Raw genomic sequence first — 27974 nt, forward strand, 5'->3', positions numbered from 1 at the left:
GTCTCCTTATCAACAGCAATCGAATGTTTTTTAAACGACTCAAATCGGTTTAACCGTGTTCCCGAAATCGTGGTCGAAAATTTGTATCCGCACACACACATACACACATACCATACACACACATACATCCATTTTTTCTGAGGTATGCCAAAATGTACAGAAACCTCTGAAACGTTAAGATATATAAAAATTTTCATTTTCGATTTTTTGCGATTACTATAACTTACTCTACGGGAAGTTAATGAATGCTATAGCATCCACGTCCACGAACCAATTATGTCAACACAAGAGAAAAATAATCTATGAAGCATCCAAGTTGCTCAAAAAGCCAGAATCAATATTATCGCTATCAATTTTGGCAAACTTTGAGAACAACATGGTTGATCCTAAGTTTTGGTTTTGATAAATGAAGATTATGAGCTAGTTCAGTGTTTACCATTTTATTTGGTCTGATTTTATTTCTTATTTTCCAGATACACCCAGACGCTTCTTCAACCGCATAACAAAAACACCATTAAAATTTCTAGAAGACCAACAAGTCAAATACACAGAAATATTGAGACCAATCTTTGGTATAGACAAAGACTTCCTACGAATCCATCGTTCAGGCTTTCCAATAACCCTCAAAGACCTCTATAACATCACCATGATCTCGGCTCCTGAAAAATTAAATTCTACAGAATACGAAGACTGCATGGATTTATGTCTAAATTTGGAATATTTTATTTGCAACGATTTAAGGACATTGTCGAATCCTGATGAAACTTGCTGTGAACCAGTTTTTGAAGGAGAAATTGAGGAAAGTTGTGTGATTCTCCAAGATGGTAGAATGAAGTGTGAGAATGTTCCTAAACATATACTGATCAAGATTTTTCATAAATTCGCGAAAGGTTTGGAGAAGGTTCAAGTGTTTTTTGAAATTCTGCACAACACTGAACCGTTTTATGTAGGCACAAAAATTGATCGGATATTTGAAGTCAAGTACATGGTAGTAAAAAATCAGCAAGGTATCAACAAGGAATTGAGTGGAAATCCTGGGTACTTAACAGGACGTCCGGTGATTAGTGGTAAATTCGTGGAAATTGTACATAATAATACTAACGATTTTCCTACAATCCAATACGTCATTGATTATTTTCACGAGAACTCCAGGTACTTCAACACCAGAAATATTTTGACTGCACCAGCAAATGTTAGAGGCTTGTGCAAATTATCAAACACCACTTACGAGTCCATTATATTTGGTGTCAACTTGAGGACCAAGTGTGACCTAAAACTTGGCAAATTGGAGATCACCAAAACCACAAACTTGGCACACATGTGCACGAATATACAGAAGAAAATATTCTACACCTTATTCGGAAACAAAGACAGGCTAAACAACTTTGTCTCGGTTTTTGGTAAACCAAGAAATCTGACCTCCGAGTGGTTAAAACTGGTACACCACAAAGATACTAACTACAACATAAATGGTTACACAAAACGCAGGAATTTAATTTGCCAAAATTTGGTATATTACATCAGTTACTACTTTGTGTACCTGAATTTAGATTTTAGACATTTACATCAGCAGTCTAGGATTTTGCGAGCTGGTGTCAAATATGGTGAACAAGTTGATGTGAAGATTAATTTGGATGATCCTAAAGTTACAGTAGGTGTTGAAGTTTTATTCAAAGATATTACTCATTCGAAGGAATTGGAGAGTATGGCTGAGATTAAACAGTCGGAGTATTTGGTTTATCCATTTTCTTTTTGGAAGGCGAGCAATGCTGCTTCTAGTCAATTTAATAAGCGTTTTTGCTCAGTGGAAATGTTTATGATGATTTTGTATTGGTGTATTTATTTTGTAAAGATATAAAAATAAAAACATGCATTACAATTAGGTTGAAAAGTAAAAATTTTTCTTAGATTTTCATTTGCATTTAGTAATGAAGCTGGTATTAATAAGTATTAATAAAACTGTGCATAATTTCATTTAACACTTTTCTTTTAATTTCCCGTAGTTACCCGTTATAATTGCAAAAAAATCGAAATTGAAAATTTTTGCATATCTTTACGTTTCAAAGGTTTCTGAACATTTTGGCATACCTTAGAAAAAATGCATGAATATGTGTGTGCTTATGCATGTTTGGATATAATTTTTCGTCGACATTTTTGGGAACACGAATCAACCGATTTGGATTTAAAAAAAAAATAACTCGATTTCTATTGATAGGGAGATGTACTTATTAGTTTTTGAAAGCAGGTCGAGCCGTTTCAAAGATAGAGAAATTAATTTGATAAATACAAATATTTTTTGAAAAAATTTAAAATTGCCAGAAAATACTTTATATACACATATACACATAAAGACAAACGCTCACCTAATGATGAAAAATTTACTTTAAACATGAGCTTTTGTTGGTCTAAAATACTTAGATTTTGAGAGAACAGAGCGTCCGATTTGAGTGATTCAGAAAACATTTTGCTTGTATTGACAAAATGAAGAACTGATAATTTTTTTGGAAAGCAGTTTCGGATATACAGAGAAAAATGTAGAAAAAAATATGTTCACATACACACACACACGCACACATACTTTTTCCAAATTGGTCTCATTCGATTCAGAATGGTTTGAAACGCCGAGAAAACATAAAATTAGCGAATCGGATTTTTTGATGAAATCATAAACTCTCCTTCGGGAAGTTAAAAAATATCATTTGGGTCAAAAATAATCAGTAGACATATGTTCATCAAATTATCAGATATTTTATGAAGACTTTGAAAATAAGTACTAATTTTGCTACAATTTTTTTGGGTTCCGTACCAAGATCATAAATTTATAAAGTAAGGTTCAAATAAGTATCAAAATTTTCAAAAAAAATATATAGTTTTATACCTTAAATTTATATTTGCAATTCATTTTAAAAATGTATATATTTCATATGCGTTATTCTACTCGCAAGAAATGTATCCTAGATGGATTCATTCGGCATCTCTTGTTATTGTAAACATTCTCAAGCGTTTTGTGCGATATATGACCGATAAAATATATAGCATTTATAATTATCTATTTGAAAATATTTAAAACGATTATTATTAAACAATTGTACTGTTTTTTTTCGGGAATATTTAATTTTGGTGTAGAAAGCTCCTGCAAGATGCCATGCACCACTAGTTCAATTCAAAAAATAAGTTTAAATTGATGGACTATTTCACTAAAATTTTTCGCTTAACACGTTTTTCACAATTTAAAAAATCAGGACAATTTCACGCTTTCGTTTAACAAAATGTGTTTTTACAAAAGAAATAATTTGAATAAAAAATGTATAATTTGTGAAATAAAAATTTCGTTCTTCAATCTGTCTACCTATAGATAAAAATATTAAAAATTATAGTCCAGAATAAATTACGCAAATAAATAATGCTTTTGTCTAATATAGATACTTTTCCTAAACAAACATTATACAGATGTTTGCAATTCAATGAGCTCTTCATAACACACGGTTCATGCTAGATATTTGTAATTTTGGTATTTTGTAGATCAATATGTCTAGAGTTACTACAAATACTAAAATTGATGTGCTCGAAACAAAATATTTGAGTAATTTATGTTTTTACCTAGAAAGACACATATAAATGCTTGTATTTTCAACGAGAATGTACTGATATAGTACTTGTAGTTGTTGTAATTCCTACAAACTTTTCTAAAAATGTTTATAATTAAGTAGTGTCGATAGCGTTTAAATAACAACAGTCTATTATATCAGAGAATTGGCCCCTAATTCCGTGAAAAATTTGCTTTTAAAAAAAGTTATTAAATTTTTTAACAATTACAAACAAATCCTTTAAATTAATATATTTATTTATTATCAATAAAATTGTAATATGTACAAATGAAAAATTATTTTATAAAAATGCAATATATTCAAATATAAAAATCATTATTGTTTTCTTTTAGTGATGTGGAAGACTTTTTAGATATTTCAGTTTCATTTCGTTGAGATTCTTTTTATTTATAACTTAACGCATAACTTATTTCTAATCAGTTTCAATATAAATTGTTGCAAACAATTTAAATCAAATAATATTTCAATGACTAGCTGTTTATGTGATTTATCAGCATAGTATCAGAATCACCAAAATAGATGATTTTGGTGATTTGGATGAAGATCGAAAAGTTGTTTGTATTAAAATATTTGGAAAATTTACTGCATAGTAGGCATAGCTACTGCAGCTTTAGCATGACCTACATCACCTTCCCTCCAGAGTTGGGTAACAGTTTTGGTTTGCGTGTAGAAGTTAAGTCCTTGTTTTCCATAGAAATGACTATCACCCAGGAAACTGCCTCGGGAGCCGGTGAAGGAGAACATTGGCAGTGGTACTGGGATTGGTACATTTACACCAACCTGAAAAATGATACATATAATTTATTACAAATTTTGGTAATAATTAATGCAAATGTAGTATTAGAATTTTAAACTAGTTGGTTTGGTATTTAGCCTTGAGGCAAGTTACATCAACTTCACAATATGTGTAAATAATCGACTTAATCAAAAAAAAGTGTAAATAATATACTTCATCAATCCTACTTAAAAAAAACAATAATTTTAGCAAAGTTTGACGAATTTTTAAAATTAAACTACTTGTCGTAAGGCCGTAATATTACAGTAAGTTCTATAAGACCATGATGTATATCCCCAAAAAAAGTTCCATGAAAATCGGCTTAATTTTTTTTTTCAACAGTTCATTACAAGAAAACGGCTCGGTAGATTTTCACCTAAAATTAATCAGTACCATTCCCAACTAATATCTTTCGAACAGTTTTTTATTTTTTTTAAAATCGGTTCGGTAGGATGAGCTTAAGTGTGGACGAAAAGTTTAACACTTTTTTTCAAATTGCAAAGAAACGGCTTGGCAGATCGTCGCACAAAACTGACAAACGATAGTCTTCACCGAAATACATCAAATGGCTTTTAATTTTCTAAAATCGGTTCAGGCGTTTTTGAGAAAACGCCGATCAAAAGTCTAATTTTGACAAATGCCAAAAAAACGATACCAATTTTTGCAAACTTTGACGAATTTTTAAAGCTGAACCAGTTGTCGTAGGGCCGTAATATTTTAGTATGATCTAGAAGACTATGGTATCTACCGTCAAAAAAATAATCATAAAAATCGTCGAATTTTTTTTTTAAAACTTCATTACAAGAAAACGGCCCGGCCGATCTCTACCAAAAACTAATCAGCACGATTCCCAACCAATATCTTTCGAACGGTTTTTGAATTTTCAAAATCGATTGAGAATTGCGGGCTAAAACGTAGACGAAAAATGTTTCACTTCTCTGCGATTTATAAAGAAACGGCTTGGCCGATCGTCGCACGAAACTGACAAACAATAGTTCTCGTCGAGATACATCGAATGGCTTTTAAATTTTTGAAATCGGCCCAGCCGTTTTCGAGAAAACGTCGATTTACGGCAAAATGTCTGTTCACATACTCACATACACACATACACACACACATACGTTTTCCAAATTTGGTCTCATTCGATTCAGAATTGCTTGAAACGTGGAGAAAACATAAAATTAGAGAATCGGATTTTTTATGAAAACATAAACTTCTCCTTCGGGAAGTTAAAAATGTATGAGGCATACGGGGTTGATTCATGTATACTGAACAAGTCAACACGGAATTACCACAACTTTACTTTGCCTGATGTATCAAGAAACTTCTTAGAGATCAGAAATCTCTCAAATGTATCAGGCATCTTCTGGATCAACCATTTAACTGTGGTGCTCACATACGCACAATTTCTTAATCTTTCTTACCTGTCCAACATCGATCTTCTGTACAAATTTCCTGGCAGCAGCTCCATTCGTGGTGAAGATGGCAGTTCCATTTCCATAGGGATTCTTGTTGATGATTTTGATGGCATCGTCCAGGGTATCTGCAGTCATGCAGACAAGAACTGGGCCAAAGATTTCTTCTTTGTAGCATTCCATGGAAGGTGTGACATCGGTGAGGATGGTTGGGCCAACAAAGTTGCCCTTCTCGAAACCTTCTACTTTGATGCCACGGCCATCAAGGACGAGCTTGGCACCTTCTTTCACACCTAGAAAAAGATTGATGGACCATCAAGATAAGGAAGAGTAAAATCTTGTGAATTAGAAAAAATTATAAGAAATTAGTTCATTTCTTATTACCTGATTCGATCAGTTTGTGGATGCGTTCTTTGGATTGTGGAGAAATTACTGGACCCAAGTCAGTTCCAGGAACATGTCCAGCGTTGACTTTCAATTGTTGGGCTCTCTTTACCAAGTCTGGAATCCATTCCTTAGCTTGTCCTGCACGAAAAAATATATTTTCCAAATATTAGTTTGCGAGTTCAAATTTGCACAAAATAGTTTTTGGTTCAAAGTTTTATAATGTATGAGGCATACGGGGTTGATTCATGTATACTGAACAAGTCAACACGGAATTACCACAATTTTAATTTGCCTGATGTATCAAGAAACTTCTTAGGGGTCGGAAATCTCTCAAATGTATCAGGCAACGATAAGATAAAATAATATAATAACGATATAAGATAAAGAAAGCACTTTCAATTGATGATGTTGGTCCACTGCCATAAAAATGCTATTTTATTGTTGCAAATGGGTTTAGGGGGCGCCCATTAATCACGTGATCGATTTTTTAAAGGATTTTTAGATCCCGTTCCCTCTTGGTAAACGATTGTTAAGGATTTTTAGAACCCCCTTCCACCTTGATGGTAATCAATTTTTTAAGGATTTTTAGACCCCCGTCCCCCTTGGTGATACGTGGTGATATTCAAAATTAACCCCCTTCCACCTTGATGGTGATCAATTTTTTAAAGATTTTTAGATCCCGTCCCCCTTGGTGATACGTGGTGATATTCAAAATTACCCCCCTCCCCGTTGGTGATCAATTTTTTAAGGATTTTTAGATCCCTCTACCCCTTGGTGATACGTGGCGATATTCATCCTCCTTTGTAATAATTTTTAAAAGATTTTTAGAGCCCCCTTCCGTTTGGTGATCAATTTTTTGAGGATTTTTAGACCCGCCTCCTCTTGGTGATACGTGGTGATATTCAAAATTACCCCCTTCCCACTGGATTATCGATTTTTTAAAGATTTTTAGAACCCCCTTTCCCTTGGTGATCGATTTTTTTTAAGATTTACAGATCCCCCTCCCCGTGCTGATAAATTTTTTTAAATTATTTTTAGACTTCCCATGCCCTTGGAGTTACGTGATGATATTCAAAATTACCCCTCTCTCCTTTGTTGATCGATTTTTAAGGATTTTTAGAACCCCCTCACCCTTGGTGATACGTAGTAATAATCAAAATTACCCCCCTCCCCAACTAAACATAACGTGTATTTAAAAAAAAGTTGTATCTATTTTGAAAATGTTTGGATTAAAAAAAAAATCAGATAAAAAAAATAAATACCTCTCTCCCCCACGTGATATTTCGTGATTTTTTGTGAATCCTCCATGAAGTCAACCGTCCATAATATCACGTGATCATTTTTTTAATAATTTTTAGACTCCCCTCCCCCTTGGTGATACGTGGTGATATTCAAATTATCCCCACCCTTCCCCCATCAAACATTACGTGTATTTTTAGTTGAGAGAAAGAACTGATTTTTTAAATTTATTTTGAAAATGTTTGGATTTTTTTTAAAAAAAAAAAAGATTGGTAAAAAAATAAACACGACGTGATATTTCGTGATTTTTTTGTCAAACCCGTCTTCGCCTAAAGGGAAGACGGGAAGGGAAATCACGTGATCGTTTGTTAACAATTTTTGGACCCCACCTCGCCCTTCGTGATACGTGGTGACATTCAAAATTACCCCCCCTCCCCCAACAAACATTACAAGTATTTTTAGTTACGAGAAAAAATGGTAAAAGTTGTGATTTTTTTTAAAACAGTTTGGATTTAAAAAAAATCAGGTAAACAATAAATACACGTGATATCTCCGTGTACCTCTCCTTCCCCCACGTGATATTTCGCGATTTTTTGTCAAACCCTCCTTCCACCTAAAAACCTCACGTGATTAATGGACGCCCCTTATGGTGGTTGATAATAGTTTCAGAGAAAATTTCATATTGGAACATTAAAACTCTTACCAAAACTTTCATTTCATAATCTTGAGTGGTTTATTTTGATAACACCTAAAATCCATAGTACATATGACAAAAACATAGATAGATCATGTTCTGATCTATTGTGCAATATATGGTCTCAAAAATATATATTTATTATCAATGTTAAGTTTTAATATTTTTTTAATTTTCACGAACAAATTCGCGCTCAGGGCCCCGTCTAATAAACAAAAACGCAAGGACAATGATACTCTTGTATCTGTACAGAAAAATACACAGGCCTACAAAATTTTTTTTTGTTTGGTGCATCAAATGTTAGAGCTGATTCTTATAGTATTTTTTGCGCTGATTCCAAATCTGCAAACCATTTTTTTTGTATCAGCTCTAGTCTGGAACTTCGAAAGAAGTTGCCGAAACCAGGTTTATTCTAGGTCGTCACGGAAAAGAACTTTTAACAGTGTCAACTAATGCCCCAACTAAGGCCGAAAGGGGCTTGTAAGTTTGTATGTACGAGTAGGTATATCTCATTAAAATAACATTCTGCATTGTATTACTATTTTGTACTTTCATTCCTTATATATCAGATATATCATATCTTGAAAACTAAAGCTCATAGAAAAAACCAATGTCATTTTTGAAATCAGCGCCCCAAATATACTTAAAAACAGCATTAAAATCGTTTGCACCATTTTCTTTGTTGGCCTGTGATATAGTAGAAACGTCTGAATATAGTAGAAACGTCAAGTTCAAATTATTAACGATAAAATATATAGCCATTATAATTATCTATTTGAACATTTTTAAAACAATTATTAATCATTGATCAATATTTATTAATTACTGATTTTTTCCCTCGAATATTTAATTGTGGTACGGAAAGTTCCTGAATTCACCTTAAGGCACGATGCCATACACCACTACTTTTTATTTATTATTTCCCCTCTTACCTACAAATACTGCAGTGGACAAAGCCATACACCTCTGTCCAGCGGCTCCGAAGGCGGCTCCTGCAAGCTGGTTAAGAGTGTGTTCCTTGTTGGCGTCGTCCATGATGACACCATGGTTCTTGGCACCCATATTGCTCTGCACCCTCTTACCATTGCGTCCAGCGCGTTCATAGATGTATTTACCAGCCTGGTCGGATCCTACGAAGGATACTGCACGGATTGCCGGATGGTCGCAGATGAAGTTGACGGCGTCGTGGGCACCATGGATAACCTGGGTAAAAGATTTATTGATGGTTATTTTAGGGAATAAATTAAGGATTTGTTGAACAAATTTTTGGAGTAGTTAGGTTTATATTGTATGTGGCATACGGGGTTGATTCATGTATACTAGACAAGCCAACACGGAAATTACCACGATTTGATTTGCCTGATGTATCAAGAAACTTCTTAGGGATCAGAAATCTCTCAAATGTATCAGGCACAATAAATAGCATGCGTTACTTAGGAATTTAGTAATTTTATATTATACGACTAGTGGTGCATGGCATCGTGCCTTAAGGCAACATCCCGTACCACAATTAAATATTCGAGGAAAAAATAATGATTAATCAATAAAAATTGATCAATGATTTACAACAAATAGTTTCAAACATTTACAAATAAATAATTATAATCACTATATATTTTATCGTTCATAAAATATACAGTGAGGATCTCATCGCTCAAAACACTTGAGAAAGTTTACATTAGCAAAAGGTGCTGAGTGAATCCATCTGAGGATATATTTCTTACGACCAGAATAACACATTTGAAATATATACATTTTCAAACTGAATTGTAAATTTAAAATTCATATTTGAAGTATAAAACTTTGTATATTTTTGAAAATTTTGAAATTTGTGTGAACCGTATAAGTAAACTTTAGAAATTAACAATCTTGATACGGAACGGTTCCGTACCAAGATTGTTTATTTTGTCGGAACCCAACAAAATTGTAACAAAATTAGTACTCATTTATAAAAATCTCCATAAAATATCTGATAATTTGATGTGCATATTTCTAATGATCATTTTCGACGGCAAAATATTTTTTTTTTACTTTTTCCTCTGTATTACCGAAACCGCTAGACCTGCCTTACCAACAATCTCATCAATTCTTCATTTCGTCAATACAAGTAACATGTTTTGAATCATTCAAATCGGGTACTCTGTTCTCTCAAAAATGAAATTATCGTTTTTGGCACTATTTGCCCCCGTATCTTCGTAACGGCTGGACCTGCCTTTGCCAAAAACTAATCAGCACATCTTCATATCAATAGGAATCGAATGTTTTTTGAATCATTCAAATCGGTTGATTCATGCGCCCGAAATCGTGGAGGAAATTATGTATCCAAACATACATACATACAAAACGCACATCCATTTTCTAAGAAATGTGGCCAAAAATCGAAAATGAAAATTTTTATATATTTTCACGTTTCAGAAGTTTCTGAACATTTTGGCATACTTTAGAAAAACTGGATGTGTGTGTGCGTGTTTTGTATGTCCGCATTTTTTCGTTCACGTTTTCGGGCGTACAGATCAACCGATTTGAATGATTCAAAAAACATTCGATTCCTATTGATAAGGAGATGTGCTGATTAGGTTTTGGCAAAGGCAGGTCCAGCAGTTACGGAGATACGGAGCAAAGAGTGCAGAAAATAGAAATCGAGTCTTTGAGAGAACGGAGTATCCGATTTGAATGATTCAGAAAACTTTCTGCTTGTGTTGACAAAACAATTGCTTCTGAAAGTTTTTGGAAATTGGGAGAGAGCCCATCATGGGCTAGCAGAAACTGGTTTTAGGTTAAATTCCACTCTCGGCCAGCTCGATAACAAGCAGTGTGACATTAAATTTCCACTAGAAGTTCTCAAATATATGTAGATATGCTCACATGTCTGATTATATAGTATCGTACTCATTGAAAGAGAAAAATGGTTGACCGCTGGGTAGCGGTTGGTCATCGAAAAAAATTCTGGATTAGAATATATAAAACACGTAGTTCTGATCGCTTTAAAAAATACTGAAGAAAAAACGCATTTTTTTCAGAACTATTATACAAATGTTTTTAAAAATCTACAAAGTGTTTGGATATCGTGTGACGAATAGTACAAAATAAAATATATCTCTTTGTACAAAAACTTAGGTTTGGTTGCTTAACACGTTAACCGCCATGTCACACATATGTGTCTGATGCTAATAAGTTTAACATATGTGTCATGTTTTATATACTTTATATACTTTAAGTAACTAATTTTAACTTTGCAATTAAGTTTACCTAATTCTTATGAATATTAGACAATGTTACAATATTTATAAAAATCTATTTGAAAACACTCAATATTCCTCGAACATTTCGTTACGGTATGGGAAGTACCAGCAATTTGTCTTAAGGCACGATGCCATACACCACTAGTCAAAAATTAGGGTTGAGCATAGTTTAAAAGTCTGAGTAAAGAAGTCCGCCACTATTATATCAAAAACAAGTAATGTATGGTATATTCAAATGATTGACTATTTGAAAGTAGGGGGCAAAAAATATATAACCAGGTATATTTCAGATATATTTATCATTATTGAACAAAAGTATTTTTTAACTTCCGAAGGAGAAGTTTATGTTTTCACCAAAAAATCCGATTCGCCAATTTTATGTTTTCTCGACGTTTCAAGCCATTCTGAATCGAATGAGACTAAATTTAAAAAAAGTATGTGAGTGTGTGAACAGATTTTTTTTTAGTATAGAGTTGTATAAGCTAAATAAAATTAGACTAACACAAACAAATTAGGTCTACTCACGTTTACAACACCAGGAGGGCAACCAGCCTCATTTAGGAGCTCCATCAACATCATGGTCGCACCAGGATCACGTTCACTTGGCTTGATGATGGAAGTGTTTCCACAAACAGTTGCCACGGGGAACATCCATAAGGGAATCATGGCAGGGAAGTTGAATGGTGTGATACCTTAAAAAAAAAGTTAATATAAAATCATAGATTTTATTTTCGTTAAACATCAGGAGCATATTCAATGTTGCTCCTGGTGAAGCTCCCGAAGGAGAAGTGTAATGTTTTCATCAAAAAATTTGATTCGCTAATTTTTTCTCGACGTTTCAAGCTATTCTGAATCGAATGAGACCAACATTGGGAAAAAGTATGTGTGTGTGTATGTGAACAGATTTGTCACCGTAAATCGAAGTTACCTCAAAAACGGTTGGACTGATTTCAAAAATTTAAAAGCCATTCGATGCGTCTCGATGAGGACTATTGTTCGGCAGTTTTGTGCGACGATCGGCCAAGCCGTTTCTGTAAATAGCAGATAAGTAAAAAAAAATCGTTCACGTTTTAGCCCGCAATTCTGAATCGATTTTGAAAATTCAAAAACCGTTCGAAAGGTATTCGATGGGAATCGTGCTGATTAGTCTTTGGTAGAGTTTGGCAGGGTCGTTTTCTTGTAATAATGTGTTAAAAAAAAATCCGACTATTTTTAACTTCCCGTAGGGCAAGTTATAGTAATCGCAAAAAAATCGAAAATGAAAATTTTTGCATTTCTCGACGTTTCAAAGGTTTCTGAATATTTTTGCATACCTTAGAAAAAATGGATGTATGTGTGTGTGTGTGTGTGCGCGCGCGTGTGTGTATGTATGTGCGGATACAAATTTTCGTCGACGATTTCGGGAACACCGATCAACCGATTTGAATAATTCAAAAAACATTCGATTCGTAGTGATAAGGAGACGTGCTGATTAGTTTTTGACGCAGGGAAGTCTAGCCGTTCCGAAGATACGGGGCAAAAAGTGCCAAAAACGGTAACTCAGTTTTTAAGAGAACGGAGGGTCCGATTTTAATAATTCAAAAAACATTTTACTTATATTGACAAGGTGAAGAACCGATCAAATTTTCATAAAGGCAGGTCTAGCGGTTTCGGAGACCTAATGAAAAAAGTAAAAAAAAATGCCATTTGGCGGTCAAATATGATCATTAGACTTATGCACATCAAATTATCAGATATTTTATAGAGATTTTAACAATAAGTATGAATTTGGTTTACAGTCCTATGGGTTCCGTACCAATGTTTACGCGTTATACGGTGACGCGGCGCTTACGCGGTTTGATATTTCGTCTTTATGCAGTTAAAACAGTACGATTGCTTTGAAAAAAGTTTAGATCTTTCAAAATATGTCAAAATAAAGAAAAAAAAGTAATTTTTGGTCCAATTTATAGTTTCTCAAAAATCTTATTTTTTTGAAGTAAATTTTTTTCAAAAATGTTAATCGTTTTTTGAAAAAAAAAAAATTGATACGGGAAATTCCAGCAATTTGCCTTAAGGCACGATGCCTTAATTGCCTTAAGACAAAATTCCACTTACAGCTAGTTATTATTAATTTTTTGACGGTAGATACCATAGTCTTATAAACCATACTAAAATATTACGTCCCTATGATAACTAGTTTAACTTTAAAAATTCGTCAAAGTTTGCATAAATTGGTATCGTTTTTTTGGCATTTGTCAAAACTTGACTTTTAATCGACGTTCTCAAAAAACCTGAACCGATTTCAGAAATTTAAAAACCATTTGATGTATCTCGATGAGAATTATCGTTCGTCAGTTTTGTGCGACGATCTGGCGAGCCGTTTCTTTGTAATTTGAAAAAAAGTCTTGAACTTTTCGTCCACATTTAAGCTCATACTACCGAATCGACTTTATAAAATCAAAAACTGTTCGAAAGATATTAATTGGGAATGATATTGATTAGTTTTAGGTGAAAATCTACCGAGCCGTTTTCTTGTGGAATTCTTTCTTATGGAATTCTTTTTGGCGATGTATATCATGGTCTTATAGAACTTACTGAAATATTACGCCCTTACGACAAGTAGTTTAATTTTAAAAATTCATCAAAGTTTGAGAAAAGGAGTAGTTTTATTTGAGGTTTGTTAAAATTAAAATTAGAGGATTTACTTGATATAACGATGGAGTACTTGGTCTTGATAAACATACAAAACCATTAAAGTCTTACGACAACTGGTTCAATTATAAAAATTGTTGATTTTTGAAAATTTGCTTTTAGAAAATATTCCGAGTTAATGTGTTCGTTCGTTTTCAATAATGTGTAAGAAAATCCACTCGGAATACTTTTAATAACTCATAAATTAATTTATTTTTTATTGATTAAAAGGCAAAATACCAATACCAACTAGTCAGTATATTTTTCCCTTACCTGCTGTGACTCCCAAAGGCAGAGTATAAGAATGTGTGTCCATGTCCCTTGCAATGTTTTGCATGGTTTCACCCATTTGCAAACTGGTGATACTGCAACAGTGTTCGACAACCTCTGCAAATATTTACCAGCAATTAGTTTGATGGTCCAAAATTGTCCAAAATAATTTTGGCAGTAGTTATTTGTATATAATGTATGAGGCATACGGGGTTGATTCATGTATACTGAACAAGTCAACACGGAATTACCACAGTTTTACTTTGCCTGATGTATCAAGAAACTTCTTAGGGATCGGAAATCTCTCAAATGTATCAGGCAGAAGATACTGGTCAAAAAAATAACTAAGATAGATAATAAAAAACAAATTTCAATGCATAACAAAACTTCTCAAAATTTGGTCAGAAATGTCTCAAGTGCATCAGATACCAGAGGTTTGGTTAGTTATATAGATTTTCGATATTACTCATTATACTTCGAAATACGTGTGCCACAAGTTTAGTAATACCAAAATTTCTGATAATTTACCGAACAATTTTAAATGTGATCTAAAAGTTACACTACTGCATATAGAGGCTGAATATAAACTTAATATAATTAGCAATTATTTATTATTCTTACGTAATCCTCTCAAAACGTCTCCTTCGGCATCCACCAAGGTCTTTCCTTGCTCCAAAGTGATATTTTTGGCTAAGGCAGACATGTTTTTCCTGATCAGGTCCTGCAGGCGGAACATGACCTGTTGCCTGGTCAAAACTGATGTCTGGCTCCAGGATTCGAAGGCCTTTTGGGAGGATTTGACTGCATTTTCCATTTCTTCTTGTGTGCATTTTGGTACCCTAAAAATAAAGAAAAAATGAGATAGAATCATAAAGTACCCAAATGATAAAAAGAATCTTGATAAATAAATTACACCAATATATGAACGTAAAAATGAATATAGGTGTGATCGAATTATAGAATAAATTATATAAAATGTTGTAATGACCATATTATATATGTAATAATGATATGTTTAAAATAAATATATACTGTTGTACAGATACACTTTCGTCTGTCTGAAGATGTACATATTTATATTTTAATCAAATAATTAAAAATGCATGGAAATTAAAAAACGTGCAAGAAAATGAGATATGAGAGATTGGTTTATTTTAAACACACGTGCTATTCTAACCTCTAAATGTTAGATTTTTGGTTTTGAATATTAGTTTGTTTACTGGAGTTCTCGAAACTTCATAAATTTATATTTCATTTCGATCGATAGGCTATGAAATAATTAAATAATATACTTCAACTATTTGATTTAATGGATAAAGAAAAAAATATTTTCCTAAATAAAGAAAAATATATTTTTCATCTACCTATAAAATTTTTTTATTGAAAATAACATTTCAAGTTAATATTTTAAGTTAGAAAACAACGTGAGTTTAGAATTAGTTAAGAAATTTTACACTTAAAATAGTAATTTTAATTAGGATAATCAGGTTTATTTCAAACCCATGTGGGTTTCTAACCTAAAAATGTTTAAACTTCAGTTTAAAATGCTTCTAGAGCTCTCAAAACTCTAGAATTTTAAATAAATTTAAATTTTATTTTGATGCATTGACTATGAAATAAATAATATTCTTTAACTATTATATATATATATAATAGTTACTATAGTAATTTTAATTTAGACTTGTTGGTTTATTTTAAACCCACGTGGTTTTCTAACCTAATGATGTTTTTAATTAATTTTTGGTTTAAAATTCTAGTTTGTTCACTAGAGATCTGAAAACTGTACAATTTTAAATAAATTTACATTATTATTATTATTAAATAATATATTTCAATGTGGAACAAAAAACCTTTCAATTTATATATTTAACAATTAAGACTCTTACTGCTATATAATTAAATAATGAATTAAATTTTTAAAAAGCTCCCAAGAATTTATTACAATAAATAATATAATAAATTTTTTAAAATTTGCAACACTAAAAACAAAAAAAAACGAAAAATTAACACCTATTTAATTTTATTGACACGTCAGCATAGGAAATGCTAAATAGCTAAATAGTATCCAAATATAAAATTATATTTTATATAATTATTATTTAATTATATATATATATATATATATATATATATATATATATATATCAACAAAACTATATAAATAATATTAAAAATATACATTATCTATAATTATTAGCTTATATATTTCTTACCTTAATCACACCCATTTTTACAGAAGACAAGAGAGATGTTCACAGTTTTGTTATTTATTTATAATATTCAAAAATTCACAAAAAAATTATCTAAATTTAACTTCTAAACATTTTACGATGTATTTCCTTCAAAAGTTACAGTCCAAATGATATAAAAGAATGCAAAGGTTGTACTTGAAACCGGTATTTTATAATTCCCTCTCCTTGCAAAGTCCAACAGAACGTGAACACCTTTTGTAATTTTATCCCACAGGTAAATATTCTTATCTTACACAAATATGTTTTAGAGGGAGCGCTGGGAAGAGGTGAGTAAGCAGAATTTGGAAAAAGCTGTGTAATAAGAAGTATTTTATACTAAGTCTTTTAGTATTCAATTGAGTACTACGTTGACTGGATTTCTTATATAAATGTTAAATATATATATATATATATATATATATATATATATAAATTTAATATAAAATTTATTGGAAATAATAAATTATACGATGTGTTTGAATTTATAATTTCATAAATATTATGGGAATCATGCTATGCATTTCAGAGTTTTTTTGTTTGAAAAGGTTTATTTATTTGTATTACACAAAGGAAATGTAAGCAATTAGAATTTTGTATATCTATATAAACTAATTATATTATTATTTTCTAAATAAATTATGGAAAAAATCATAAAAACCTAGGTTAATTAATGGAGATGGCTTATAGTTTTATTTATCGAGTACCAGAATTTATTTGTTGTACCAGAACTTCTTTTTTATTTTTTTATAAATTATAATCTGTCTATATAGAAGACATTGAGTCATTAATTTGACAAATACCAGAACATGTTTTGAGTACTATATTTATATTTTTCAAAAAAAAAATAGTTGCATTTCAGAGTATTTTGTTCCCTTTTTTGCAAAAATGCAGAACTTCCAAAAGTTGTTGAAATTTTCGATTATTATTTGAAAATGTTGGACGAAAATGATAACCAAAATCGTGAAAAACAGAACAAAATTTTATTTTTCTTTAGTACTTCTACTGTAAGTATTAAATTTATGTTTGGCGCTTTGAAAAACAAACTTTTACAAAATTAAAATAAAATTACAATGTTTATTAATTTGCAATAATGATATATATTTGAAAAAAAAAATGTTATGCGTAAAAATGGTTGTTAAAAAAACAACTAATACAAAGTTTTGGAAATATAAAATTTTGAAGAAACTTATTAAAATTTCACCAAAATATGTAAGGTCAATTAGTTATTTTTAGTTTTTTCTGTCCATGATGTATTCAATTTGATTTACCTTTTATATTATGTATATTTTAAGTAATTACTGTAACGAATTTGTATTACTATCCATCTGCTCAAGTAAACTTTTATATTTATTTTCACATATGTTTTATTATTTTATCTTTTTCTGTGTTTTGTAATTAAATTGTCACATTTTGTTTTATGCTATTTTGTGTTGTTTTAAGTGCATAATATATTATACTATATTGTATTTTATCTAAATTATATGTGAATGTATATTTAAGTCCTCTTGAACTATTCTGTGGTTAAAAAAAATTAAAAAATTAAATAAAATGTACGAAATTAAAATATTCACATATTTGTTTTTTTTTTGTATGAACAAAATCCAAAAGGATGTATTTAATTACTATGATCATTTGCAGTTGACACTTATTTCCAAAAAAAAAATCGTGTTTAAAATTTTGTTTTAAATATCGAGCTACTAATTAATAGTAATATCAATAATTACATTAACAATTAGTACATGAATAAAATTTGGTATAATTGTATAACTAAATTCAAAAAGTACTATTTATATTTAGAATTACTTACTCCATATTAATATTTACTCTTCCAATTTTTGGTGTTAAGTAGTCAAACAAATGATGATAGACACGTGTTATACGCAAAAAAATACATATAAATAATAAAAATAATGTGGTTATATAAAATAAAAAATAATAACGCAAAACTTAGATACTTTAGGTAAAAAACTAATTTTTGAATCCAATGCTCATAAAATTATTGCAAAATGTAATGTAATTAATGTAATTATTTCCAGCCCTTATATTTATTTGCCTTCTGCAATTATCCTTGACAATTTAGTCATTCTTCGAAGGAGAAAATAAAGTCTAGCAAAATATTCTACCTGTAGTCTCTTTGCCAAAAGGTTGAATATTTTTCAAAAAAAAAACTTATAGTCGTTCAAGATTATATTCATGGAAGAATTCCCAAACCATTTATCCGTATAGATAATAAATTAAATAAGACAAAATTATCTAAAAAACTTTTAACTTATTTTTCCAGATCAACAAAAACGTCTTGATATCAATTATTAGTAGTTATATTGTTTGTAATTTATTAACAATTGCATTTAAGAAATTATTTGAAATTTTCCTGCACCTGGTGAGAAGTTGTTTACTTATTGGACGTGCAAAAATCACGATTTTACACTGCTATTTTAATTTTCTATTTAGCGGATAAAAACATAACCAATTTCCATATCCTTCGAATCAGTATTTTATGTAAGGTCTCTTAAAAGGATTCGTAATAGTGCCTTATTTTCATGAGAAAATATATTATTCAATTTAATTCCAAAAACCATTAAATCCATCAAAATTACCAAGCGATTCTCAATCTTCCACTATCATGGACTAAGAAGATTCTTACCAATGAATAGTATTTTAAAATTTTATTTATTATTTTAGTTATAATTACTACTGAATACCTTCTAAGCAGTTGTAGTTTGATGGAAATATATATATGTATAATACTCAATCTTCCAGTTCAATAACTGCAGACTTGACCCATGATCTAATATAATTTTCAATGAGGATTTAATTAAATATTATAATTTGTGTTTACCTTGTGACTACTTCGTTGGTGGCAGGGTTGTGCAAGTCTATCCATTCTGTAGTTTTTGATTCGACGAATTGTCCATCGACGAACATTTTAGTTGTGGCCGCCCCTGTGCTGTATTTGTGAGCGTTGAGGACATTGGGAGCCTGAAAAGGAAAAAAATATAATAAAAATTAAATAAAAAAATATTAAAATTTATATAATTGACTGTTTAAGTAGTAGACTTTTGAGTGAATAAATAAACAATTTTATTAATTGTAATCTGTTTTAATTAATTTAATTAAAATAGCTTTGGAGCAAATTAGCTCCAAGTTAGATTAAGTGTGCCATGACATTTGTAATACATAAGCAAACAATGTACAAAAATCTATGTCTAATAAAATCATCGTAGAATTACAAACTATTGAGTTTTTATCAAATCTACTTAATTATTATGGAAATGCTCTCCAAGCTTTGAAAAATCTAAACTCATACTTTGGATAAATGTATGCAACATCAAGAAATCTACTAGAAATATAATTATGAAAGCTTGGTAAATTAACTAAATAAGGAAAAGATATTATTAAAGTGTGCAATCTTTGTTTGAGATAAACTAATAAAATAAATCTCTTTATCCCTCGGTTGGCCATCAATGCTCTATCGATAATCTAAATGTAAACAAGAAATCATGTGCGCAGAAATGCGACACTAACATATTACCACGTGAACAGGAGTGTTGGACTTAATTCTACTACCGAAAGACCGATATTTAATGAATGTTTTTTTATTTTGATTTTAATGTTTGTAGTATCATGCTGCTTGATATCGAGCAGACCGTGGTTGGGGCTAAATCTAAGGCAAAATTGTGCTAGCTCACATTCCTAACCATTATGTTACAATGGGTTCATTGTTCAAGTTACACAAACTATTTGTTAAACTAGATTTATTAGGATGTTTGTAGTATTAATATTTCTAGTATAAAATTTCTAGAAAATTAAGGACACTACCTTATATTACCTTATATTAATTTTATGAAAATATTATCAAAAGTATTCATTATTGTCTCATTATTGTTTTATTACTAACACCAAATCTCTATGATTTATGATCTCAATTGAAATTGTGGCACAATTGCTGCTCGATACCGAGCTGGCCAAAAAGGTAGTAAGTGCTAGTCCACGTTCTTTACCTCCACTCCTCGAATTATTCAAAATTTCTTTATAATGTGTAAATAATTGAAAAATTATTGAACTCTTAAAGAGAATATGTAACAAGACGACGGGGTCATTGCATTTATATAATGTTAATATTGATAAGATGAGAAAAAACATTATGGTTGGTGACAGATTGATAACTTTGTTGAGTAATTGAAGTTGTGATATAAGAAAGTAAATATCATACTTATTATTTAATGTTTTTTTGTAATCACTGTAAAAAATTTACTATAGTAGAAGTATATAAACAATGGTGGCAAGTTGGTATTTTATAATATTGAGATGGTATCAACGTAAATTAAATGGAATAGATGGGATGAAGAAGTTCATACATTTAGGGATATTAACTAATCAAAAATAACGATGCATATTAAAAACAATATTAATGAAGATTTTCTATAAGGCCTTTTCAATCAACACAAATAATTACAATAAAATTATAAATATAAAGTCAACACGAAACAAATCATTGCATACTTGTACGAATTTTTAAATACTTTTAGTTTCCAGATGATATTTTGCATAACAACATATGTTGACAAGCTCACCATGGTGTAATGGATAAGATTGTGGGCTATTCCTAACATCAAAATTTCACTGAAGAACACAAATAAATGTCTATGGGCATTGCTGCAACTCATGCAAGTATACATTGATATACATATCCATGATATGCACAGTCTATACATATTGAAGAGTGGTTGACCATTGGGTTGCTTTATCGAAAAAAAATACTAGGTTATGATGTTCCATAACAAACACAGCCCATAGAAGGAGTAGTTCTGATAGTTAAAAAAAAATGTATATTTTGATTGGTTCATCTGGTTTGGTTAAAAATCGGAACTAATTTTAAAAACATCAATGTTCTCCTATCATCTAGTTATATCGAGAGGAATGATCGCAAACTATATGCCATAGTCAAGACAACCTTCAAATCATCAGATAAACCTGTTTTATGCATAATCTCCTATAGTTATGAGATAAGCAAAGCAAAATTACATAACTGTGATAAAAGGAGCCAGAATTGTTGATAATAACAATATGAGACAGCAGTCATTAACACAACATAATTTTATTTAATGAAGACTTTTAGTAATTGTTTGCTATAATCCAAGAGATGGCCAAAACAAAGAAGGCAACACTATGATGAATTGTCCTAATTCTCTAATATTTTTTTCCAAGCAATAGTTTTTCCAAGCCAATTTTACTTGGAAACATTTTTGGTCTATATTTTCAAGGAAAAACGGTTGCACCCAACACGGGGAATGAACACGAAGTCTTGGATTTGAAAGCCAGAGTCTCAAATAGACATTTTAAATTGTAAAAAAAACAGTCAAGATATAAACAAAATCATCAACAAATTTATTACAATATTATAAAATCAAGAACAAAATATTAATAACAAAAAACAACTTTTTCCAAAAAAAATCAGGAATTCAGTTCCTGATTTTGTTTTCATTTAAAACAAAATCCGTCTTTACAAAAAATAGTAATTTTGAAGATATGTGAATTATTGAATTAAAATTGTGAAAGAAATCAGTAAAAGGTTTGATACAGGTTCTGAAATTAAATAAACAATTTTAATATAGATGGTCATATATCTATAAGTTGATGTAATTCCATGTTTACAACATTTTATCATTTTCCAATAATGAAAGTCATAGCAGCTCTGACGTTAATTCGTAAGATTTATATAACTTTCTATATGTAATAACTAATAAAAGAGATTATAGAATCGAAAATCCGATATTGAAATTCACTAAATGAATTCAACACACTTCGGCTCTAAAACCAATAATTATCTAACCTTAAACTTAAACGATATGACCCACGGCAAGGTCACCAGTGATAAAAATGGACTCGTGATTTTTCATTCACTCACAAACAAACGTGTTTCAATTCGGAAGGAAAAAGTTTATTTTAAAATCAATAGCAATATAAAAATAATATTTAATTTGGAACATTATTGATATTAAGGAACATAGCCAGTCAGAAGTCGACTATAGTCAATACAATCAATTTAAATCAAAATATTCACCGGTAATGATTTCATCTTAGTCATGAAAAATAAAAATAAAATTTAAACCACTATTCGTAAGCCTATAATATTTAAGGATATTCGTTCTCCATTTTTGGTATTAAAAGGACGTAGAAAAATCTAATTTAACAAATCAGATTTTCTGGGAAATTTTATTTTTTCCTCGAAAACTTAAAACAGTGAAAGTGATATTAAATACGTTAATCTTGTAAAAATATTAAATCAATTCTGAAACAAAATGTAAGAAACAAAGTATAAAACAAAATTGAATAAAATTTGGTTTATTTAACTTCAAAACTAAAATATAAACCAAAAAATACTTATACCACAAAACAGAGAAAATATAATATATTTGCAACAATTCCTAATTGTGTTATAAAAAACAGATCATCGTTTGACAATGCAAATTAAAATTTTAATACAAATATAGGTATTTTCATGTAATCTAATTCAATTAATTCAAATTATCCAATTAGGAATTCAAATAAATCCAATTAGATTCTGTTTTCTAAGACGATTTAATATTTAAAAATAGGATTTTTGCAATAAATTCTCGTTACTAAAGTTTTCAAAAATATTCATATACATCAAAATACTATTCTCATTTAAATTAGTCTGATTAGAATTGGTTTTATAGAACAAAGAGATGAGAATTTATTAAAAAATTACAACTTCAGTGCAATATCGAATAAGACAATCATACGTTTGGCATTAACAAAAATTATAAAATGTTTATTAAAATAATAATAATAAATTAAAAAAAAAATAATATAGAGAAAAATTCTATTACAGAAAACAACATTGGAAAAATTCAATGATACCAAAAATTAATTGACGAATTAAATATTAGAAAATTGTAGATTAAAATTATGTATATGACCATGATTATATAAGTATAAATATTCAAGATTAAAATTTTATTATATTAAAGTTTGAGTATTTGTTCTATATGTTTGAACTGGATTTATTATGTATTTGGTTCTTTAGGATTATTCTCAAACTCGAACTTTTTACTTCATCATTTATTAATAATTAATAGATCAGAAAATTTTTGGAAGCACAAAATTCAATCGTTTGGTCATAATTGCTTTGAAATTTTGATAAAAAAAAAACTGACTTCTAGAAAATTTTATTTAAATTGATCTAATTAGATTCTGTTTGATAAAATTTAAAGATTAAGACTAAAGACGAGAAGTAACTTTCGTGTTAGTGTTTCGTAATTAGTGTTAGTAACTTTAGTAGATGTTTAAATTATTATTAAAAATATATTAAAATAATAATAATCATAATAAAATTATTCAACTTTGGAATTGATGGAATAAACACCATAATTAGAAGTAAAGCATTATATGTTCAAATTTATCTAATGAAATCGCAAATTTTATCATAATTGAATCATAAGTTATTTGAAACCATCATATAGTCAAATTTACATGGAAGTTCATAATAATTTTATATTCATTTATTAATAATAATTAACTTGTAAGCATAATTTTTACTTAAATTGATCCAATTGGATTCCATTTTATGAATGGAATAATCTAATTAGACTAACAATAAGAATGAGCAGTAACTTTAATATTTAAATGCTTTTAAAAAAAAAACTAAATTAAACTAGTGGTGTATTCATCGTGCCTTAAGGCAAGTTGTTGGAATTTTCCGTACCGTAATAAAATATTCGAAAGAATTTGAATTGCAAAGTTTTAGCTAGTTAAAATTAAAATCCAAATTAATTTCGATAAAAAATTGGGAATTAAAAAAATAAAATAAATAAACGAAAAAGTATATCCACACGTACATTCACACACACATCCATTTTTTGTAATGTATGCCAGAATGTTCAGGAGGTCTTGAAACGCAAAGATATGCAAAAAAAAAATATTTTTGATTCTTAGACGTTAAAAATAATAAGATCAATTCACATGATCAATTATAAAGTTGAGCGAAAAATGTAATATTTAAACGCCAAGTATTTGCTCCAACTTATCTAACTAAAATCCCACTTCTGTTTTATTTGGACCACAATATTTAATCGCTTGGCCAACATTGCACGGAAATTTTGATAACCAGAAATTGATTGTTTTAATTCCTTACATTGTTCGATGTGAATTAGACGCATATATACTAATAAAATTCATCCAGCACCATTTACTATATTTATATAACATTAAAATGATTAAAATTTACTGAAAATTAGTATTAGTCTGAGGCTATTATTTTAGTTAAGTCAGTTGGAGTAAGTTGTTTCCAACTACATGTCACAAATAAAACGCAATTTACATATAGTTCAGTCATTTAGTAGTTTTACCTTAACAGTTTTCCGAGAGTTTTGAAAATTGGTGATTTTATAGATTTTGATGTGATCTTACGAATTTCAACTTTGCCACCTCGAATTTTTTGCCGCTGCCGCCGCTATATTGGAAAAAATTGCGTCAAAAATCAGTTTTTTCAACGATATCTCCTTTCTGACTCATGTTACATTAAAATATCTATATACAAAATTAAACTAGACAAAATTTTCTATAATTTATTCAATAACGTTTTTTTCTGTACCGTCAATAGTTTTAGCGTACGTGCGCCGCAAAGTTTCTGCTGCTCGCGCCACCATCGGATATTTAGCCGCTCTTTGCGCTTGAACGCATTCTCTCTAATAATATATAATTTCAATAATGAATTAAGCTTTTCTGCTCAGGTCTGGCCTAGAAATAACATAAATTAATCATTTTTGTTTTTCATTTTTTTTTTGCTGATGATTGAACATTTTAAATCATACAATTTAATGCATTTTTTTCTTTTTTTTTGGCAATATTTATATAAATTTGGGATTATTAAACTATGAAAATATTGAATGAACTCAAATTGGAACTGTATATAGGAATAATCTTTGGCGATAATCGTTCTAATAACTCGATTGCAACGGATAGATTACTGCGTATTGTATATAAGATTATATCTTCTAATAACACACACAACGCCAATTATCTGTATTTCTACATCTAAATATGTATAATATGTTTAGAATAGGGTTTATACAAAAACCGACATTTCAGAAAACTGGTTTTCGAATTTTTAATTTTACTAAAAAAAACGTTTTAACCGGTTTTTCGAATTTTATATAGAAAATAAATTTTTGCTCGAACATTCTGTAATTTATCCACAAATTTAATGTAATTTAGAGCAGTATTTGACTGAAATTTATTTATTGTTCAATTTTATAGATAGTAAACAAATTCATTTTAATTTAATTAGTAGAACTAAAGATTATAGTTATCTTGATTAAATAAATTTGAAAATAATTATTCGTATTTATCATTTTCACATATAAGAATGAAATTATTTTTATGGTAGTGAAAAGAAAGTTTTCAAATAAATAAAAATAATACATTTCTAATAAAAAAAATCATTAAATTAAAAAAAATATATATATATATAGTAGATACATTTTGATACATACTTTTTAATATCAATTTTAGTTTTAAAATGATTAAGAAACTCGGATATTGTCTGTTCCGAGTAATTTTAATTAACTAATTTTAAACATTCTAATTGTTTTTTTGTTTAATAAAATACGATTCCAAAAACTGAGAACATTTATCGAATTTCTACATAGACGTGTCCTTTGTTTACGAATCAAATTTTCCTGGAATAGAAAATACTTCATACTTGCGACCAAATTCTTGTTTTTTAATGTCTGATATGATAATTCCAAATTTTTTTGTTTTGTTAATTTGTAGCTTCTAAGGTTTAAAACTCTTATTTTTTAAGTTGAGTAGAGGAGTTACTTCTTCAAGAAGAAGTCACACTGATTTAAATTATATATACACTGGTATAAAAATCTAAATTAATATATACTATTTCTGGGAATCATTGCAGACTGATAAGATATCAAATGCTATAGAAATGATATGATTTCAAGAATCAAAATGCTTTTATCTATCTTTTTATATTTGGCTATATTTGTCATTTCCATTTATACAGTGAAAACCGACTTTTTTCACTAAAAAAACCGATTTGAAAACCGACAAACCGTAGTTCAGAATCAATAGAAGTATTTTTTCTAGACGTCAGTATATATTTTAATCGTTCCGTATGCTAGTTTACTTGCATTTTTTGTAAATCAAGTGCTCAAAGAAAGAACAATAAAGGTAAACTTTTAGAAGGACTGAGGTCAATAGTCAAATCAATCAATCAAATCAATAGTCAAAACTATTCTTACAAACAATTTCATATTTGCATTAAATTACACATTTAATGGTTTAAAAATGTTCAATCATCAGCAAAAATAAAAATGAAAAACAAAAATGATTAATTTATGTTATTTCTAGGCCAGACCTGAGCAGAAAAGCTTAATTCATTATTGAAATTATATATTATTAGAGAGAATGCGTTCAAGCGCAAAGAGCGGCTAAATATCCGATGGTGGCGCGAGCAGCAGAAACTTTGCGGCGCAGTACGCTAAAACTATTGACGGTACAGAAAAAAACGTTATTGAATAAATTATAGAAAATTTTGTCTAGTTTAATTTTGTATATAGATATTTTAATGTAACATGATCAGAAAGGAGATATCGTTGAAAAACTGATTTTTGACGCAATTTTTTCCAATATAGCGGCGGCAGGCAGCGGCAAAATTCGAGGTGTGCAAAGTTGAAAATTCGTAAAGATCACATCAAAATCTATAAAATCACCAATTTTCAAAAACTCTCGGGAAAACTTTCTAGGCAACAGCATTTTTTTGTACCAAATGACGGGCTAATATAAAACTTAAAGACTTCTAAAAAGGTACCACCATGCTCTTTAGTGTTAGTAACAATCCATTATTATTATCATTATTACAAAATATGAATAAATAAAATATTACCTCTATCCTGAGCACACGCAGTAGTGATGTAGCCATTTCGATTCACTATATATAAATAAATTAATTTAAATAATAAAATTCTCAACTATTTAGAGACACGTGTGTGTATATTAACACAATGTGGCGGCGCACAAACTTGACATCGAATGCGTATGAGAACACGAAATAAATTATAGTAGGAATAAATAGAATAGATACGAACGATATTGGCATCTTACTTCGATACAGGGGTGGACAACCTTTATAGAAAAAAATAATTAAGACAAATTGCTAGAACTTTCCATACCAGAATTAAATATTCTAGACAAAAAACAGTAATAAATTTTGATCAGTGATTAATAACAATTGTTTTAATTATTTTCAAAGACAAAATTAATATTACTATAAATTTTATCGTTTATATAATATACAGTGACGATCTTATCGCTCAAAACACTTGAAAATGTTTACATTAGCAAGAGGGGCCAAATAAATCCATCTGAGGATATATTTCTTACTAGTAAAATAACGCATATGAAA

General features: G+C 29.7%; 2 protein-coding genes across 5 annotated transcripts in view; one reads left to right on the plus strand and one right to left on the minus strand.

Annotated features, from left to right (window-relative positions):
• The window catches only part of LOC113389071 (calpain-A-like), a 609920-nt gene that overhangs the window by 220891 nt on the left and 361055 nt on the right, over positions 1-27974 (plus strand). The gene's annotated exons all lie outside the window — the stretch shown is intronic.
• Positions 3975-27606, minus strand: LOC113389073 (probable methylmalonate-semialdehyde dehydrogenase [acylating], mitochondrial). Its single transcript, XM_026626131.1, has 9 exons — positions 27456-27606; positions 19371-19510; positions 14922-15139; positions 14304-14417; positions 11886-12052; positions 9051-9321; positions 6183-6323; positions 5808-6091; positions 3975-4388 (listed from the first exon to the last, which is right to left on the minus strand). The coding sequence occupies exons 1-9, from the start codon at positions 27489-27491 to the stop codon at positions 4188-4190; spliced, it is 1572 nt and encodes a 523-aa protein (XP_026481916.1). The 5' UTR covers positions 27492-27606; the 3' UTR covers positions 3975-4187.

The sequence above is a fragment of the Ctenocephalides felis genome, unplaced genomic scaffold (genome assembly GCF_003426905.1).
Source record: "Ctenocephalides felis isolate EL2017-DRISC unplaced genomic scaffold, ASM342690v1 CF-g0.4_SCAFFOLD_03573, whole genome shotgun sequence".
Taxonomy (NCBI): Eukaryota; Metazoa; Arthropoda; class Insecta; order Siphonaptera; family Pulicidae; genus Ctenocephalides; species Ctenocephalides felis.